This window comes from Augochlora pura, chromosome 10 (assembly GCF_028453695.1).
Source record: "Augochlora pura isolate Apur16 chromosome 10, APUR_v2.2.1, whole genome shotgun sequence".
Classification (NCBI taxonomy): domain Eukaryota; kingdom Metazoa; phylum Arthropoda; class Insecta; order Hymenoptera; family Halictidae; genus Augochlora; species Augochlora pura.
Window position 1 is genome coordinate 30,248,920 of NC_135781.1, and position 18,927 is coordinate 30,267,846.

Below are 18,927 nucleotides of genomic sequence, written 5' to 3' on the forward strand. Positions count from 1 at the left end.
GTATTAAATTATGCGATCAATCGCTTCTTCCGACGGCGAGTCTTCCTTCCCGTTTACGTGTGACCTACATATCGCTATTTCAGTATCGTTCGATATTTTATTTTCGCCCGACTCTGTTTCACCCAATGCTATTTTACCGGACGTGCCAGCTTGTCAGGCTCGTTAATGTCAGTTCTCGATGTTGTTTTTCACGGGCTGAATCGTACACGGTTTCTACGATAAATTGTTGATAAATCAACCGCGGATTTCTCTCGGAGACTTGAAATTAGAAGAGCAATGGTATCGTAGGAAACAGTTTCCTGATAGACCTGGTAAGCACGATTTTTGTCACGGAGAATATTCTTGTATACTCTTCCTCATTGGATCCGAATTTGGAATACGTTTTATCCTGTCGCGTATAGTTTTTACGAAATTCGAATTTCGATCACTGAAATTCCATGTACGAAATTACATAGGAATGTTTCAAATAGAATTTAATGTTCGATTACTAGACACCCAATGGTATATTACGGAAGCCGAATATTCTCGAAAATCAACCGATAGCATATTTTAAACAATGCTTTATTTTATGTAAGTATATATATATATTAATTGCGTACCTAAATTCGGAGTAAAATATTCTATTAACCCTTTGGCACTCTAGTGGAGACTACTAAAAATTATTACTTGGTGTATCGAAATACTATTTATATTATCAAGCATATTTATATTTAATAAAACCTGTTAAAAATATAATTATTGGAAGACTCAAGCTCATATGCATAAAATAGAGAAAAATACTACTTTGAATCCAGAATTAAAATAGCTCCGACTGCAAAGGGTTAAACTAATGCAACAAAAACTGATTCAAATTTTGTATGTAGACTAGTTTAACTTCCCGCTAAAACTACAGCAAAACTATCTAAAAGCGACGAGACGGAATTTATTTCGATTTTCTCCAAGTTGTCGGCATAAGATACGTCTCAACGGTGCAATTTATTCAATCGTTTCGCACGAAGTCGTCGTTGTTGCGCAACGTTAACGCATCGAATCAGTCGAGAACGGATCGGCGGGAATGCGTCCCCCGGTTCTTTCAGCGTCTTCCTCGGCGCTCTGGAAATGTCCCGCGCGAGCGCGCGCGCGCGCGCCTCAGGAATTTAACCGGAAGCTCCGACTATTCGTGGAACGCGTCGGAAAGCGATTCCGGACGGCGGGTGTGCGTCAACGGTCGGTCGGCGCGGCGTAATATTTCCGAGTTTGCACCCGTTTATCGGCGCTTGTCCCGGCGTCGGCCAGCCTTCCCCCCCCCGCCCCTCCCCTCCCCCTCCCCGGTCGGATACGTCCCGCAATCACGAACCGTCGTAGTACGTGCCCGGTGACTTTCAGGCGAGCTTCCGCGACCGCGGCCTGACCCCGCGGGCGACCGGCCCCCGTAAAATTTTCCCGATGCATTTTCTCGGAGGAGAGCGCGGCTTAAGCGCCGGACAATTGGTCACGTTCTGGACGCGGCTGTCCGCCGTGCGGCGGAACGCGATTTCCCGAGTCGGACATATTTTCCATTACGACCGGGCGAGCGCGCACCTTTTGCCCCCTCGTGCCGTCGTCCGCTGCGGCGATCACCTCGCGCCATTGGCTCTCCCTTTGCGCGAGCGTTTTCACCGCGCGGAGAACAGCGGTAACGACAACAATAGTAACAAGGTTTTTGACGTTGCACCGTCCCCGTCCCTCCGCGGGGTTATCAGTTATTTTACACCAGAGTGTTTTAAATTAACCCTTTGCGCTCCGCGGCGTCATGGATGTTACCTACCAGCGCTTATGGACATTTATATTATTATACCGGGTGTCCTGGAATTCGTAGCACAACCGGGCAGGGGACGATTCTACATAAAAAAAGAAGCAAATATTTTGGTAGGAAATTATTCTATCCGGAGCTCCGTTTTCGTGATAATCGACTACAAAGTTCGTTTAACTTGTAGTAAATATTTAAAACCTATTGTAAATATTTAATACAATTTGGTTGTCGTGTATGTCACTGTTCTGCTTCTCTCTGTCCAGGACAGTCTTTACAAACAATGATAATTGTGCGATCACGCGTTAGTTCGCGGAAAACACCGGGGGCCGGTTAAAAAGCCGGAAAATCAATCGCAAACGGCGCGTGGAAATTGTTTCACAATATCTCCAAGCAGTTTTCAATAATCGCTCGCCGTGCGACTGCGAAAGATTAACTTTCACCCCCGCGCACTCTTCCGCGGTGTTCCACAAAGGAATCCCGCGTGTCCCCGCGTGCGCGCGCGCGCGAACCGCCTCTCGTTCGTACTTTCGTATTTTCGACGAGCGCGTTAAATCGCGGCATTATCAGAGGGAAATCGAGCATTTCATGTAGATTAACAGAGTCAGTTCCGCCGTCGTATTTATATTTAAACTGTTGCACGTTTCATGCGATCCGTACTATTCGCGAAATTCGGGCCCGGCCCGACGAGATTTATTATTTTATTTATGACTCGCCCGCGGCCAACATCGGGACGAGGTGAAACGCCCGGCCCGAAAAACACCTGGCTGTTAATCAATTCTGCACGGGGGCGTTCCGTAATTCATGCCGCGAATTCGGTCAGGTGGATTCTATGGACGCGCGTAGGACGGGAATCAAGAACAACGAAATTGCGCGCTGCGAGGGAGGGAGGTGGGGATGGTGACCGGCCTCGCTTTCGAGAAAATTCAATCCACATATCAGTCGATCGGACTTGTAATTATTAAATAACGTTAATTAATAATCGCTGGTTATAGACCGTTCGCATACGCGATATAATATCGGGGCGTGTTTAATGTCAGAATATGATCGAAGAAAGCATGAAACACGGGTTACCGTATAATTATCAGTGTACGTTTCGTTGTTATCTCGTCGGTCATGGTTTTATCCAAAATTCGCGTATTCGACTGATATTGAAATTCGGTTTCTTTGAAAAGGAATTTTGTTATTCTTTCATTGCGTCTTATTTCGTAGAATTTCATATCGTCTTATTTCATAGAATTTCACATCGTCTAATTACGTCTTTTATATCGTCATAATGTCGTCTAATTTCATAGAATTATGAAGCCCCCTGTATATTTCATAGCTCGACTGTTCCTGCTATTTCTGCGAGGACTTCGTGCGTTAAAAATTCTCCAAAAATTCGAGGTGCATTGAATTATCTAATTAGCGAACGGAAGTGGGGGTAGATCCAGCGTTTCGTTTCTATCGATCGTTATTCGGTCCGGTCTCTCCGACGGGCGTCTCGACGCGTCCGGTTTAACCGTTTCGCGAGAAGTATACGGACAGAAGTATGGAAAACAGTAAATTAGGGTGACGGTCCGCGGCGGCGTCCTAATTGACAGATTTCCGGCGGACTCGGTGGTTTTCTCCGGGTAAAATAGCGGCGCTAACGACCGTTAATGAATGAGAATGAATGGGAAACGGCAGACGATGCTTCAACGGTGACGCGGATCACCGCGCGCGATAACACCCTCGAGAATACTTTATGGTGCGCGGTGCTCGCTCGGCCGCGGGTGGCCATTTGTAGCGCGACAACGAAACGGTAAATGCTTCAACTGCGTTTCGCCCGGCGTCGATATCCTGTACCGATGGCCACGGGTAATCTGGTGTCCGCGCGTCCGTCCGTAGTTCGGCTTCCGGTGCATCGATCCGTCGCGATGATATCGGCGCGGCGGCCTGATGCAGTAACGAAACAATCCGAGCTCGATATCTCGCCCCGCGGAATTTTCTAGCTACCCCGTTCCCGGCCAGTTAACCCTCCTCTGGAAATCTCATTCCGGTTTAACGTCGATTCCCGTCGGCCGGGCGTCGTTCGGCCACGCGAAATATTCTCCTTTAAAAGGGTCCGCGATAGACGCGGCATCTCATCGAATTTCCTATCCGCGGGAAGGAATCGAAACGCGAACGAGGTACGCCGGGGGCCCGGCAATTGAATTCTTCGCCGCTCGCCCGGGCCGTTCGGATTCATTTCAACCGTTATCGGACCCGCGGATCTTTCGGCGAATGAAAACTTTTCAATCTCCCGCGGGGCAATGTGAAATTAGCGCCGCCAAAATTAACTGGACAGATCGGGAAAAAGGTCGGGCGTATCGGGCCGTTCACGCATCGGTCACTTCCGGCGCGACTGATTAAAATGTCTCGATGCTGCCGAATTGGCATTTCGATGCAACGTCGACAACGGCAGTTGTATTCGAAGTTGGATAACTGCGCAAGCAACTGGATCGAAAAGCAATATTATTTTCTCAAAGGAAAAACGGGAAACGCTTCTTAATATCCAGAGTCAATCTTACTCGACAACGCGGCGGCCATTTTGTTTCCTCTCGCTTGCTTCGAATACCCATTTTTGGGCGATTTTACGATTTAATAAAGTTGACGCGAAGAGTGAAATTTCTTTGTGTACAACCCATCGCGAAGATGATGGAAGAATTGTTCTGCGCTTGTTCGAAAGGCGAGAGAGGAGCGACGTGTATCGCGTCGAAGATGAAAGGAGAGAGTGCGTATATCGTATCACAGATGAAGAGAGAAAGGCGTACATCGTATCAAAGATGAAAGAAGGGAGACGTACACCGTATCGAACATGAAAGAAGAAAAATGTATGCCGCATCAAATATGAAACAAGAATCGTGTGTACTTCGATTCGTTGTTTTACTTGTCGAATCGTCTGCGCGCTATACTCAGACCCATTTTCGTTCGCTAAAGTTTCGAAAAGAAATTATGCAAATTCAAAGAGGCACATAAATCAAGGAATAAAACTGTTATCTACTAAAAATACCAACGCGGAATTTTTTCAAATATAATTAGCAAAATTATTCGGCTTTAAAAGTGTAAAAATAAATTACCGAAATGACTTTGGCGTGACCACAAGTTTTAATATTATAATATACTATCATCATACAGTATATCATCAGCAATGGTATTCTAAAATAAAAAAAATATATATATATATATATAAATATTAAAAATATGGGGTGCCTTAAATTTTACATAAAACAATTCGTTCTTGTCGAAGTCTTTTATACAGAAATATGCGGACAGGTGAATACTAATACCGTTGCGGTCGATCGTCGATGCCCGACGGATCGCGATCGACCTCAGCACCACGATCGAGAGCGAGAGATTCCGAGCGGTTTTTAAAACGTAATGTAAACGTTCGGGCGGCCTCCTCTGGAACGAGCGCGTATCGAAAGGTAACGATCCCGCGGTTATCCGGCAACAGAGTGGCGGGGTTTCGATAAATTGATTCGAATTAATTGTATCGAGGTTTATCGATTGAAAAGGCCGCGGCGTCCGGGGACAATGGGGCCGGGGAACGCGGGAGCCCCGGCACCGATCGATCTAATATCGGAAGTGCCTTTCAGCAGCCGGGTATCCTCATCGGGAATGATAATGGAAAGGTGAAGAGAGAGACGCGGAACGCAATCAGGGAACTCGGCGAAACTTGGTTGATGGCCAGATAAAAGGGCGTCGACGGGGCTTAAGGGGGCGTGCCGGCGAGTTATCGCTATCGAAACGTATCGCCTCCGTTCATTGGCTATTAAGATAAATACTGTGTGCCTTACATTACTCATCAAGGAGTAAGCGTCTTATTAAGAGCCTTCGTTCGATCGGCTCCTCCACCCCCCTCCCCATCCACGGCTTTTGGCCCGACGTTAATAGCGCCGCTGCGGAATGGCTTCCCCGCGCCCGTTCCACCCTTCGAACGGCGGCTCGTTATCTCGTTAACGATCCATTCATCTATTCGATCCGCCTTCGTCAAAAAGGTCCGATCGCCGCCGAGGAAGCTAAACAAGTTACTCCGGAGGACGATCTTCCGGGAAGCGAGTCGCGGGTAGTGTTCTCCTCGCCTCTCACGGTGACGGGGCCGTCGAGTTTACGTCCGAATCGAATTCTACTTCCCGGAGCCCTTTTCCAGGTTCGTTCGATCCTCGAGGACTCCTCTTCGTTAACGCCCCGGCAAAGAGAATCCTTCCTCTCGCCGAACGGGATTGCAGCTCTCGAGATTCGGATCACCGGAGCCGTCCGATTCTCGCAGCGTTTCAAGTCGACGCGTTCCACTTCTTTTTTTTCTCTCCAAAAAACGAGACAACGTCCGATCCTCGGACCATGAATTTTCGGATGATATTTCACGAAGGCTCCGGGCGCAGTCTTTTTTTCGAACGATCGCTCCGAATTGTAGAAAATATACAACGTCTCTGTTCCGACGATCCTGTCCGTCACAAGTGCACGCGGTATCGTCCGGATCGCCGGCGCGGCTGTTTTTACACGTCAAACGTCCGAGCCTTCGATTGTACAAACTTTTGGTCCAATGCTATAGAAAGATTCAATTTTTGGACAAAGCGCACTTCAATTTCGACGATGCGTCTTTTTCATGCGATGCGATACATGGGGACGATACAATTAGGCTCGATACACGCTTAAGGGCTGGCGGACGAGCGTGTTCCGTGCCCCTGACTCTGCCAGCGATGCGGCAAAAAGCTTTTATCTCGGATTCCAAGTGCGAAGTCGTTTCCGTGGCAAAAAATTCGACGCGCTGAAATAATGAGAACGTGTCCGAAGGTGTTCCGGGTGTTGCTCCGCGCGCGATTACGCTCGCACTTCTCCATGGTGTTGCAGCGGAGAAAGATTTTTAGCGTCGCGAGCGAAAGCGAATTAGCGCGGAGCCGGGGCATCCGAAATTTAGGTTCGCGGTGATGTTGCGGATGCTACGGGTGCGCGATGACCGCGCGCGACCGCGTCGGAAAGATTTCTGAAATCGCGGCGAAAAAACGCGGAGCATCTCATTTGCCCGGCGGCGGACCCGAGGGGGGAGGGGGTAGGACGGGTCGGTCGGGCGGTCAGACGGGCTTTGCCCCGTATTTCGCCGGTCTTTACCGGGCTTTCCGCGTGAAAGCTCTCGGACACGCTCGCTCCTCGACCCTCGGGATACGCGCGGCAGAATTTTTCTGAGAACGCGATGCATAATGCAGAAATTTGAAACTCGAGCGTGATCTCGTGTTCGCAGCCGGACCCCGGAAAGACGAGATCTCGCAATAACGGTGCAAATGAGGGCCGAAGGCACCGACCTTTACGCGGGATTGCATTATACGGTCTGTCCGTTAATTGGGAAAATTAGTGCGACGAATCCGTTCGTACCGAAATATAAAAATATATGTCCACCGTAAATCCTCGTGATGCATTATTCTTAGGAAGACTGATATTTATTTGGAACGATTACCATGTATGCGATGTCAGAATAAATCTCGACGGTATCATTAGCTTTCATCCTTTACCTACTTTCTGTGTCTTGATCATTCTCCCCTTTCTGTATCTGTTTCTTATGAAATATCCATCTCTTGTCTGTTCCTCTCCCGAGTTATATCTCTTATCTACTTTCCGTCTCTTGTACATTCGTTTACCTACTTTCTTTCAGGTCGTAGTTCAGCGTTGTAATATTGCCATCTATTCGATACAATATAAAGAATATGTGCCACAATAATTAACGCGATTTGGTTTCGTTATTTTGTATATTCCATCATAATATTGAATTGATATTTAGAGTATTCAGAAATAACATTTTGCTTGGACAGTCGTGTACGTTTTTTGATAATCCTAAGTATTAGCTTGAAGAATGATATTTGTAAAAATAACTGACATATCAGTCATGATAGTTCCTATTATATGTCAGAGTCATGATGGATCCTATTATGAAATGATATTCTATGTATATAGTAATCAGATTACTAAAGAAATGAAATAGAAATTCAATGTCTGATTTATCGTCGATTTGTACCACTTTCTCCAAAAATGCATCGAGCGTACGGTTTTGCAAAGCTCTGTAACAATTCTTCCCCCACGACGCTTTCAAGTAGAACAAGTAAGTAATAAGTCAGACATTTCAAAATTTCATTTAATCGAGTTTACGATTAATTAGTATACACAGGACGGTAAAGAAGTCCACTTATCACCAAACAATGTACAATATTCCATTACCAACCCTGTACAAAAAAAAAGGAAGAAAACGAGAATAGAGAAATTAATTCTTCAGATACTTCAGAGGATTTTTTGAATGAACAAAGGTAATGGTGGCAAGAAGTATCGACGGACAATGGACACAAGTGGACAAGTGATAGATGCGGTTAAGGGATAGAGAGGACGAGTGGGCTAGGCATAGAAAAATGGAAGAATTAACGAGCTTGTCGGCACGCCGACTCGCACTTGGCTGTAAAAAACGACCAACAAAGTTATTTAAAGAGTCACTTGGACTCCGAGTCCGGTATAAAGAACGGACACCACAGAGAACGTTTCCACGAACAATAGCGAAGCGCAGGAATCGCTTCCCGGCGCTCGTTTCCGTGTTTAATTATAATGAAATTTACCAGAGAATTTTCGCAGATATGCGAAACACAGTTTGCGAAACAAATGCGAGCGACTCTTTTGACAGCGTGCTGGATCCATCGAGTCTCACGGTGGCGCACGCGTTCTCCGTAATTTCAATAGACAATTGTGAACGGCGTGGAACCGATAGAAGCAGACGACAGGTTTCCGCGGAGAAAAAATGCGAGTCGCAGTCTCGGCGACGACCCAGTTCCCTCGAATCGCGCGTAACAGTCGAAGATTGATCTCTGGGTGCTCTCGCGGTGCATGGGTGCAGAATATAGTGCGTGAGAATAGCAGAGAGGCCGCGCGTCGCGAGGAAGGGGTTGCGGGGTAGCCCCGCTGTTCGCGTGTTTTGCGGTCGAGGGATTATATATATATATATATATATATATATATATATATATCGCGTGTTTGTGCGTGATGCGTGCGCTAATGCATGTGCGTGCTTGGTGTGCGCGGTGGTGCGGCGGTGGTATGATAGCGAGCAAAAGTCGAAGAAAAACACAGAGACACGAGAAACGAAAGAAAGAGCCGGGAGAGGGAGGGCCAGATGAGAGAATGCAAGCGCCTCACCTGTGCTCTGGCCACCACGTAGCTTCTGCTCTGGCCTCTCGACCCTCTCCTCGCTCGGGGGAGGCGGCCTCTCTGTCCTTTTCGTATTGTACGGGTTGTACGAGGAGGGCCACACGGTGGTCGGCCTTTTTGCTGGTGACGGCGTGCTCGGTTGTCCTGAAAATAGATTAGGACCTTTCTCATCTAACCCAGCCACTCTCTCCCCCTATCTCTCTCCGATCCTTCCGTTTCCACTCTCCTTCCTCCTCCGTTCCCTGCTTCTCCTTTTTTTAAAACGTCTCGCTTCTCTCGACTGTCGCTCTTCTCCTCTCCCTCTCTCTTTCTCGGTTCCCCTTTCTCGCCCCAGTCGGCCAGGACTTGTCAAGAGGCGTGACGTGAACTCTTCCGCTAATTACTAGACTCCGGCTCTGTTTATGCTAATCCACGAATATTTATACCGGCTTGTAAACGAGAACAGTGTCGTCTCGGCCTCGACATCGTGGGCCGAGCGTTCATTTCGCAGTGTCTTATTTCTACAAAAACAGAAACTGGCCATTGGATACTAAAATTTCGAGTGCTAGGACAGCGGAGCCGGTTACTGTGTAATAAACAATTGTGCCTTTAACTTTATTCCACTTTTTAATCGACGAATAAACAAATTTAAAAGGGACAAAAATATAATATATCTTATTCGACAAATGCAATGTTAGTTATGCTTGAACATAATTAACTTCATATTTATCGAATAATACGTACTGAATTGTTTTTATTTTAAAGTAAATAAAATAAAAGAACACAGAAATTTACTATGTCGTATATAGAAATTTAATTCGTTATAAATATAGAGTTACAAAGTTACCGATGCAAATGTAAAGTCAATTATACTCAAAGGTTCAGAAATTCGATCAGTGACCCACGGTAACCGGCTCCGCTGCCCCAGCTCACGAAAAGGGTCAGCAGTTTGATCCCCGGCAGAGGGATCGTACAATCAGTTACACCGTAACGCTCGGTTTGCCTTTGGTATCATCCAGGAACGCACAAACATCAAGCAGTCCGTGAATCGTGTCAGCGGGGTCGTGAACTTCTAGAGTCGTTAGCTACGGGGACGTGTCTCGATCTACCAAGCTCTACAAGGGTGGGGAGGCGCGCGCGCGGCGGTGACTCGGGGAAAATTGATAAACTCCGTGACGCTTTCCCGATGCCTCGCAGACCGTATTAGGAGAAACCACCGAACATACTTAAACTCGTCCAACTGGGAAACTGGCATCCCCGACTCGATAATCCGTCGGGCTCTCTGCGCCAGACACGCGAAATTGTCCGGGCATCGATCGCGCGCAGGACCCCGGTGAACGCTCTCGAAAACAAGCTGGAGAAGAATCGCGGGCGAGGGTGAACCGCGGTAATTTTTGCGGAGGCGACAGGATGCTTGAAAGGAAGTGGACGCGGTTAACGTCGTCGATCGGTTCGTCGGCGTTGGAACACGGTACGAACGCGCTCGGGACGGTGTTTCGAGTGGACTCGGTGAAAACAGGCGGGCCGCGCCGTCGCGCCGCGGTTTGATGAATTCCGGCAGCTTCTTTGAAAACGAGCCAACTTCTACTTGTTGCGTTCGATACCGTCGGCGGTTCCATTGAACCGTATCTCGGCCGTGCCGGAGTGGGACGCGTCGAGAGAAAGAAAGAGAGAGAGGGAGGGAGGGAGACAAAGACGAAGAGAAGCGACGTTCCGACGGAGAAAAAGCTGACTACAAAGAGCCGAGAGGCGATCGTTTCGAATCCGACGGATTCCAAGTGCTTCACGCTCGATCGGATGCTCCTTTCTGTTTCCCGAAAGTCGTTGCCGGGCGGCCCGGGACCGACGGGACGCATTCGTGGGAAGCTTCGAATATAAATCGTCCGCGAGGATCGTCGGAGTATTACAAGAGCCGCGCGTACCTAGGCACCGAACGGCCCGGGTACCGAGTGAATTTGAAATTCTTCTGGAACGCGGTCAGGGATCCTCGAGCCTCCGCGAGGATTCAAAGTTTCGGCTCGGAGAAATACGGTCCTCGAAACCGCTTCGAAACTTCGGCTGTGCTTGCTCCTTAGCACCGACGCGCCGCGGTTTCCGAACCTGCCCGGAATTCGACCGTTTCGATCCTCCGAGTTTCAACCCCCCCCCCCCCCCCCCCCCCCCCCCCCCCCCCCCCCACTTTCCTTCATCCTGTCTTTTTTTTTCCGCTCGCAGACCGGATCGAGCCCCCTTAATTCGCCAACTTTCCCGATACCACTTCGACTTACTAACTACTTTCGAATCTAGCTCTCTCTCGAGTCGAGGATCTTGCTGGCTCGTGTTCCGTTACCGTTCCATGCGGGCTCTGTCGCGTGATTATTTTGCGCGGCAACGACGGTGTCTCTCTGTCCAAGCATCCGTGTCGCGAACATTGGAGACACGGTCACCCGACGAGTTTCGAAAGAAACAGACGCGGCTCGGTAGATTGCCATGAACTTTCGCAAATTTTTTAATACACTTGGAAATTGATTTTTAATTACTATTGACTGGAAATTGATTTTTAATCGCTATCGTCTATTGACTAGGGTACGCGTTTGATTATACTTCGCTTTATGCTTTCAAAGACGTTGTGGTTGATGAGATAAAGTTTAACCCCTTCATTACTAAATCTAAAAAGCTATCTGTTTGACCTCTCGGTAATTGTTTCCTTAGTAAAATATTAGAATAACTCTCTCTATGTCCTTTATTGTATACATCTTTAATATTCCTTCTTTTTCTTTCCGTCAAAACTCTCAACGCAATTTCACCACAATATCGTTCTTTTGACAGTAGCAATAGCGCAAGTAAATCTCGATCCGAAACGTAATCTCGCCTTCTCTACGCACACGTTGTTCTATCGGATAGACGGTGACATACTGGATAAATGCATCGTATGAAAATGATATGCGAAGCATGCATCCGGGCGCACGCGTCTGACATTAATAAAAAATATCATCTGCGTGAGGACGTTGCGAGCTAAGGAAATCCCTTCGGTGTGTTTACAGTTTAACGCAAAGGATTTGTCGCGTTAAGTTTCTCAACAAAAATGACTGAAAGTCGGATAATATCTTTCGAGATTGTCGCGGGAATTTCAATGTTTCCTATGAATGCAGTCATTTAGTAACTTCTACACGGGTTTCCCATAAGTAATGCGATTTAAGTATATCGCAGATCTTAATGCGAAATAAAAATATCGCATAGCTATTAATTTCTGTTTTCTTGATTAATTTGATCGCGAGTTACAGATAACGTGAACAATTTGTTAAATTCTTTTAACCCCTTGCACTACAACTCATTTTACGTTGATCAGCACTTACTTATCCTTAATATTTTTAATAAAAGGACCAGACAACTTTTGTTCCTTTTATTATCTTTATGTGCTTTTCTTTCCAGACTTTGATAACAGAAGAATTTATTTTTATTTCGATATAGCAGAAATTAATACTATTAATATTATTATATTATTATAATATTATTACATTAATAGTATTAATAGTATTAATAATTATTATAATATTATTATATTAATAGTGTTAATACTATTAATATGTATATTAATATTTATTAGATCCTGCATGAAATCTGTACCACGAGTCAGCCTCGTTGTAATAGCGCAAGGGGTTAAGAGTGTTTCAGCGTATTGTATTTTACGCGCTCGTTTCCTCGTAAATATATGAGGATCCGCGATTCAGCGATAAGAAAGCATTGTCTGAAAGAACAAAGACGCGTTTGGTGGAAACGCGGGCAGAGAATAGCGTATAATTTTATTAGGAGCCACCCTCGAGTAATCTTAGCGCAAGGGCAGATTGAAACTTTGCTTAGATTGTAATTTCGTGGGGGGGACTGCGCGTCAACCGCGGGTGCAATTCGAATTGATGCCCGACCCGGGACCCGTACACCATTGTGTAGCGTCGTTACCCTTTATAGACAGTTGCGACCCGGTAAGACGGTTCGCCACTTATTTCTGCCGCCCATAATCGAGCGGAATAATCAACCGGCACCCCGGAGGGCCGTACGATTGTGTCACGCGGAAACTTCCCGGCTAACTAACTGTTGCAAATTTTTAAGGGACGCCGTAACAGAGCCCACGTCTCCATAGGCAAAATAAACGATGCTTCGCGTTGAACTCGATGCTTCGTCGTTTCAAATTTTGCTAAAATATACGAAAGAGCAAAGGATTAATTGTCTTCGATGCTTTATCGTTTCGAATGTATGCGATGGGTACATATAAATAATTATAATTATTATTTATTGAGAAGGGAACTGCACGCCGATTTTCATGAAACTTTGCAAATGTGTTTTACCAATCATTATGACACAAAATGCTATTCTGTTATTTTTTATGAAGTTTTTTCCGTGACGAGTATATTCGTCAGTAACAGCAGGTTAAGTAGATTATTTTCTTTGATGTTTCTTTTATTAATGTATATATTTTATAAATGTATTTAAATGAAATATGAAACAGATCAAATATGTATAGTGTAGTGAGAGTAAAATATATATTTTTCGAAGAGATTGTTAACTGGTTTGATACTAAAAATATTAAACAAAGGAGTTGTATGTGTAAAGCTGTTTATCTTGAAATGACAGATGAAGAGGAAGATAATTAAACGTGAATAAATTATTGATTTACTAATTGAATTATTTATTATATTAATTATTGATTCTAATTTATTCTTATAGGAACAAAATTATAATAAATCCCGATGGATTCGATAATTAATAAAATTCGATTCGAATTTTATTGGATGGAATGGATTCGAAAAATAAAATTCGATAATTTTGCTACGACAAAAACCGAAAGCCTACAAAATGAAAACGTGTCGCAGAGATTTGTAAAAATTCATGCGCATCAGTCACCAAGTCGCATCGCGAAGCCGACATCCGCGATCGAGAGCTCTCGCAGACAGCGCTCTCGAAGAATTCGAGTTCTTGTCGTCGTAGTAATCGTTAGCGCAATCTCGTAAAAGACACTGCAAAGAATTAATTGCCCGAGAGGGTGATTCCGGCTAAGAACCCTCGCGCGCGCGCGCGCGCGACTCGAAAAATAACCATCGGGACCGTTTTAAGCGGCACTCGATTAATTCTCCTCGGAGATCCCCGGCCTTTTCCCCGGGAGTCCTCCACACCCTCCGTGGATATCCTTGTTCCCGGAGCTTTTTTGCGGAGGGGTGGTCCACACCCCCGCGGGCCCCTCCTTTCCGGTTCGCAAACAAGCGCGGCCCTTTAGACCGTGTAGCGAGCAGGGACGATGACAGCGCGCGCGGTACTAAAAAGTTTTCGAATAAAAGTTTAAATACGCCTGGGAAACTTTGTTTCGCAGCCTCCGCGCGTCCCTCCCGCGGCGCCTCTCTCTCCCCCCCCCCCTCCCCTCATTCTCCACTCAACAATATGGCCGCGACCCGGTGGCGCGCTAGGCATCTTCCGCGAAGAATAAGCATATTCGCGCCCCTTGCACAAAGAGCCGCGGCACAGGCGGTTGTTTCCTCTCCGCAGGGCCGAGCAATCGCGCGGCCCTCCTACTATTTCATCCTTTTGTACGCCGCCGCGAACTTTTGTCCGGGACTCGAAAATTTAAGGGGGACCGGCTCGCAGATATATTTATATCGCGAATATCATCGCGCGCCGTGACGCGTTCTCTATACAATATCGCCGCCATTTTATGCCCGCCATTTTGTACCCTCGGACCGACGAGTACGTATTATGGAACGCCGCTCGATTGTGACGCATACTTGAAACGGTATCGCGAATATGATACGAGGCAGAGCATATGAAAGCTGATGTAAAAATTGGATTTTTAAACATATTGAAATTTTGATTGATAAAAAATCGAAAACGAAGAGGGAAAAATCAACGCAACGAAAAGATGCAACAGAATACGAAATAAATGATGACGATATCTAAATAATGTGCAAAATGAAGAAAATAATAAAGAATAATACAGCACAGTATCCTTAAGAGAACAACAAAAATGATATTAAAATAAATAGAAGAAATATAAACAAGAAAGAATCGAGAAATAAAGGTTTGCGGTATCCGTCGAAACGACGGGTCGCCAATTTGTCAATTCCCGATTATCGAGCTCGTAAAGGCGCATCGCCGAGCTATTTATTCGATACATGAGTTGTTGCTTCCGTGAACTTTCATAAACTAATATCAAACAGTTGCCTTTAGTGCACCGTAAATCTTGAGTTAAGGAACCTTCCACCCACCTGAAAAGCGTTCCATGATAGGTACTTTTACCTTCTACAAACTTTCGAATTAATCGAGAACTCGAAGACCCTAGATTGTTCCACCTAGAAAATTTATGCGCTGGAACTTGTTCGGCGAAGCAATTTCGCGGGTCGGTCCACGTTGCGGCGCGCGCCGGGGCCGGTCGCCATCTTGCGGCGCGCTCCCATCGGTGGTCCTTCTCCCGCGGGTTTCGTGTCGCCGAAGAATCGAAGGGCATCGATTTCACTCGTAGACGTTCGAACAGAGCGAGATGTCTGTTCGCGCAAACGGGTAATCAAGTACTTCCGGTTCATCCGTAGGGATGAACTCTCGGGCGAAGCACCCCCCCCCCCCCCCCCCCCCCCCCCCCCCCCCTCCCCCCGCCTTGGGACTTTAAATGGAAAAGTTGAGGGTCTGCAGCAGGAAATTACCGAGTTCCCTTTCTATCCGCGGAGGAACGAACCCTTTGTGCCTGTCGTGTACTTATTAAACGGGTCGGCACGGCCCGAGAGAGAGAGCCGGGCTCGCGAAATTAATACCGTTTCCCGGTCCGCGACGTTCCGGGCGCGGGGTGGGGCGCGATGCTCGGCCATTGTGGAGCGAAACGATTCGGTAAGATCGCAAATACGAGTGTCGGTCGACAGGCAAATTGGCGGAACGCGTTGCGGCTCCAGGAATTATTTGCGCACCGAACGTGGTAACATGGGAATAACAGGAGATCCGTTTCGATGTTTCATGGGTCATTATTTAGATACCGATCCTCGTCGATTTTTGACGTTGAAATATGTTATCAAGGTCGTTTAACTCTCTGAGTGACGAAGAACAGTGTATCGATTTTGACTTCTTTTGGAGAAATATTTTTACTAAATAATAACATTCTATCTGTCTTTTAGAATTTGGTAATTATTATATTTTACTAAATTCCAGCAATTTATTTCTGAAATTTTACGAAACTATATCAAATAGGTTTTGTATATTTCACTTACGACTCATTCGGTCGGCATTAAGAGGGTTAAACCTTGGCTAGATTTGTCTTTTCCGCATTATTTAGGATATCGGTAATATGTCAAGTGTATCACTTTCTTAAACAAAGTATGACATATCCGAGAATTATTAAAACAATTACGCAACCTATTTTAATAAATACTTAACCCAGAAAATGCCAAGAAAGGTATACGTAATATTAAATTGAATATTTCATGATTCGCGCGAGGCGTTCCATGTAATGCATAAATATAGAACAAATATATAAAATACATGTAACAATATCTATCTATAAATATAGAACTACTTTTGTGACTATCTTGGGAACGAATTTCACGGGACGGTGACATCTGCATAGGAAAGTAACCGAAGACGACACGCTTCGAATTCCTCGGCCCTCGAAATCGTCGACGAGGATCCTTTTCCAAATAATTACCGTTTCGGTTTTCAAGCCAGGCTTGGGCGATAAAATACGGGTCGATCAGCGGGGGACAGATCGATCACGGTAACGTAAATCGAGCCGCGGCGGGTTGTCGACGGGGCGCGGAAAGATGCTTCTCCGCCGAGGGGCGGCTGGCGCGGAGAAATAATTCGGGGTTCCTTGCTCGGCGATAATTAATTACGGCCGCCAGGATCGATGGGCATCCCGAGAGGCGACTAGTGTGTAGAGGCATTATTAAATATCGTATATTCTCCGGGGGCTAATCCCAACCCTTCCCCCGCGGCCGCACCAGCCAGCGCCGCGCGAGGCTCGCCGGGAACGTGCCGCGCTCGAGATAGCGTCCCGCGGCCGATCGTAAAGCGTTCGCTTTTTGAAAGGGAGAGATTTAGGGGACGCGCGTTCAACGAGTTACAGGGCCCCGCGTAAATAACGCGCCTCGAGATTTACAAGATGCTCGGGGGCCGCTTTTGTGCCGCGAAATTTCCGTTCTAATAAGAGCGCCGACGCCTCGGCAACTTCGGATTTACCAGCAAACTTTCCTGTACCGCGCGCCGAATCCGCTCGCCGCGGCCGCGGACCCTTTAACCCTCTTAGTGCCCGAGGACGATATATCGGTCAGCGCTGCACTGGCCAAAAATTGCCGGCGGCTGATATATCGGCCCGCTCCTTGTAGCGCGTTACTATTCGCATTTATGTAATTTTCACTGAATATAGAAAAATTAACTTCACCGTTTCATTCGCCTTCGTCCTTAACCTGTTAGCTGCGTATGACGTCTATAAGGAAACACGTCACAAGGAAATGGCAATTTTACATTTTATAATAAAAATATTTCACTGCATTTTGAATGATGTAAATATTGCTTTTCGTTTGGTTTTTATGAGCCTTTTTCCAAACCCTAGTAAAACCGTGAAATTCGGCCTCGCACGGGCGTCGCTTTTTCGCCCGGCATTAAGAGGGTTAAATTTGGACCGCGAACCAGGCGCAGGCCAAGCAAACGCATCGTTCAACTACCTAATACTACGCTAGGACTATGGGTGTTTCTATGGGCCGGTAAGATACTTAGCGACGATCGCCTAGACTACCAAGCGGGGCTGTGTTCTGCAGTGTCAAGTGTACCATGGGCAAAGCAACGCGGCGGATACTCGAGGTTTCCTTCCTCGAAACCTCGCGGCAGATTCCTCTTGAATTTATTTCCGGCTATTTCAAAGGGTACGGGGATCGAAGTGGGTTATTTACGCGAGTAGTAGGCGCGGATATTCGAGCGAGGAGATTATTTAAATTGGGTGGATTTTTTGGATCGAGCTATGTTTTATAAACTTCACGAAACTGTCATCAATTTTACGATTTTTAGAAATTATTCGGTGTTACGGATTTGAAATTTCTATGGTTAACCCTTTGGCATACAAAGATACGAATACGTCGTCACGCTGTCGACATCGGTGCAAAATTATTATAATTAATAATTACTTTAATCAGTAAATATTAAGAATGACACGATCATTTAGAATTGTTAGTCAAACGATGAATCAAGCTATGTGGATACCTCTTCAAAAACGGTATAGTTTCTTCTAAAACAGATAAAGTAGCTTTCTAGACAATGTATACAAAAATTCATGTAAAAATTGTATCCAGACGAAGTAATAAAAAGAATTAAGTAACGACGTTTCTCTAATTTTTTCTCTGATCTTATAAAGAAGATTGAAGCAATGCAGTTCTTAAATCTTGTAAATTTAATTTAGAATCTCATAAAAATTGTTTTATATAGCTATAACCTATACACAGTTAAAGACTGCGATACCTTGAGAAAATTCTTACAAGAAATCTAGAGTATAATTAAAATACATCCTTTAAATTTTCACGTTAAAATACGAGAAAAATGTTGCAAAATTTTCTTTAACCCTTCATCTAATTACTATTTTTACAAAAGTCCTTTTATACATTTTCTAACAAGCTAGTCCTCTTAATATTTCCAGGAATTTTAACTCGTTCGATCTCGATAATGAATAAGTTATTCTGTTTTAAATTCTCATATATTTTTTCATAGCTGTATGCGATTACATCGAGTTTTATTGAACGCGTTCGTCGAAATGACCGGCCGTCGAAAAATGATTCAGCGCGAACGAGGATCGCGGCGCGCACGTTGACGCAGCCTGTACAATCAGACGGAGCGTGTAACACGGCGGCGAACGTGTTAAACGCATCCATTATGCAAACCGTAGGCCCGGTCAAGATCTCTCCGGCAGCCGTGCCGCGGACAAGAGACGTCCGCCGCGAAGCCCGTAAATCGCCGATCTGCTCGCGGATCGGTGCCGATTTCGCCGGAGATCTATCGCCGCCCGG

At 45.8% G+C, this 18,927-nt stretch overlaps 1 protein-coding gene across 1 annotated transcript in view; it reads right to left on the bottom strand.

Annotated features, from left to right (window-relative positions):
- The window catches only part of LOC144476050 (lachesin), a 374,265-nt gene that overhangs the window by 46,983 nt on the left and 308,355 nt on the right, over window positions 1-18,927 (bottom strand). Inside the window, exon 8 of the mRNA XM_078192608.1 lies at window positions 8,939-9,094. Coding sequence (XP_078048734.1) covers window positions 8,939-9,094 — 156 coding nt within the window. The remainder of the gene's footprint in view (window positions 1-8,938; window positions 9,095-18,927) is intronic.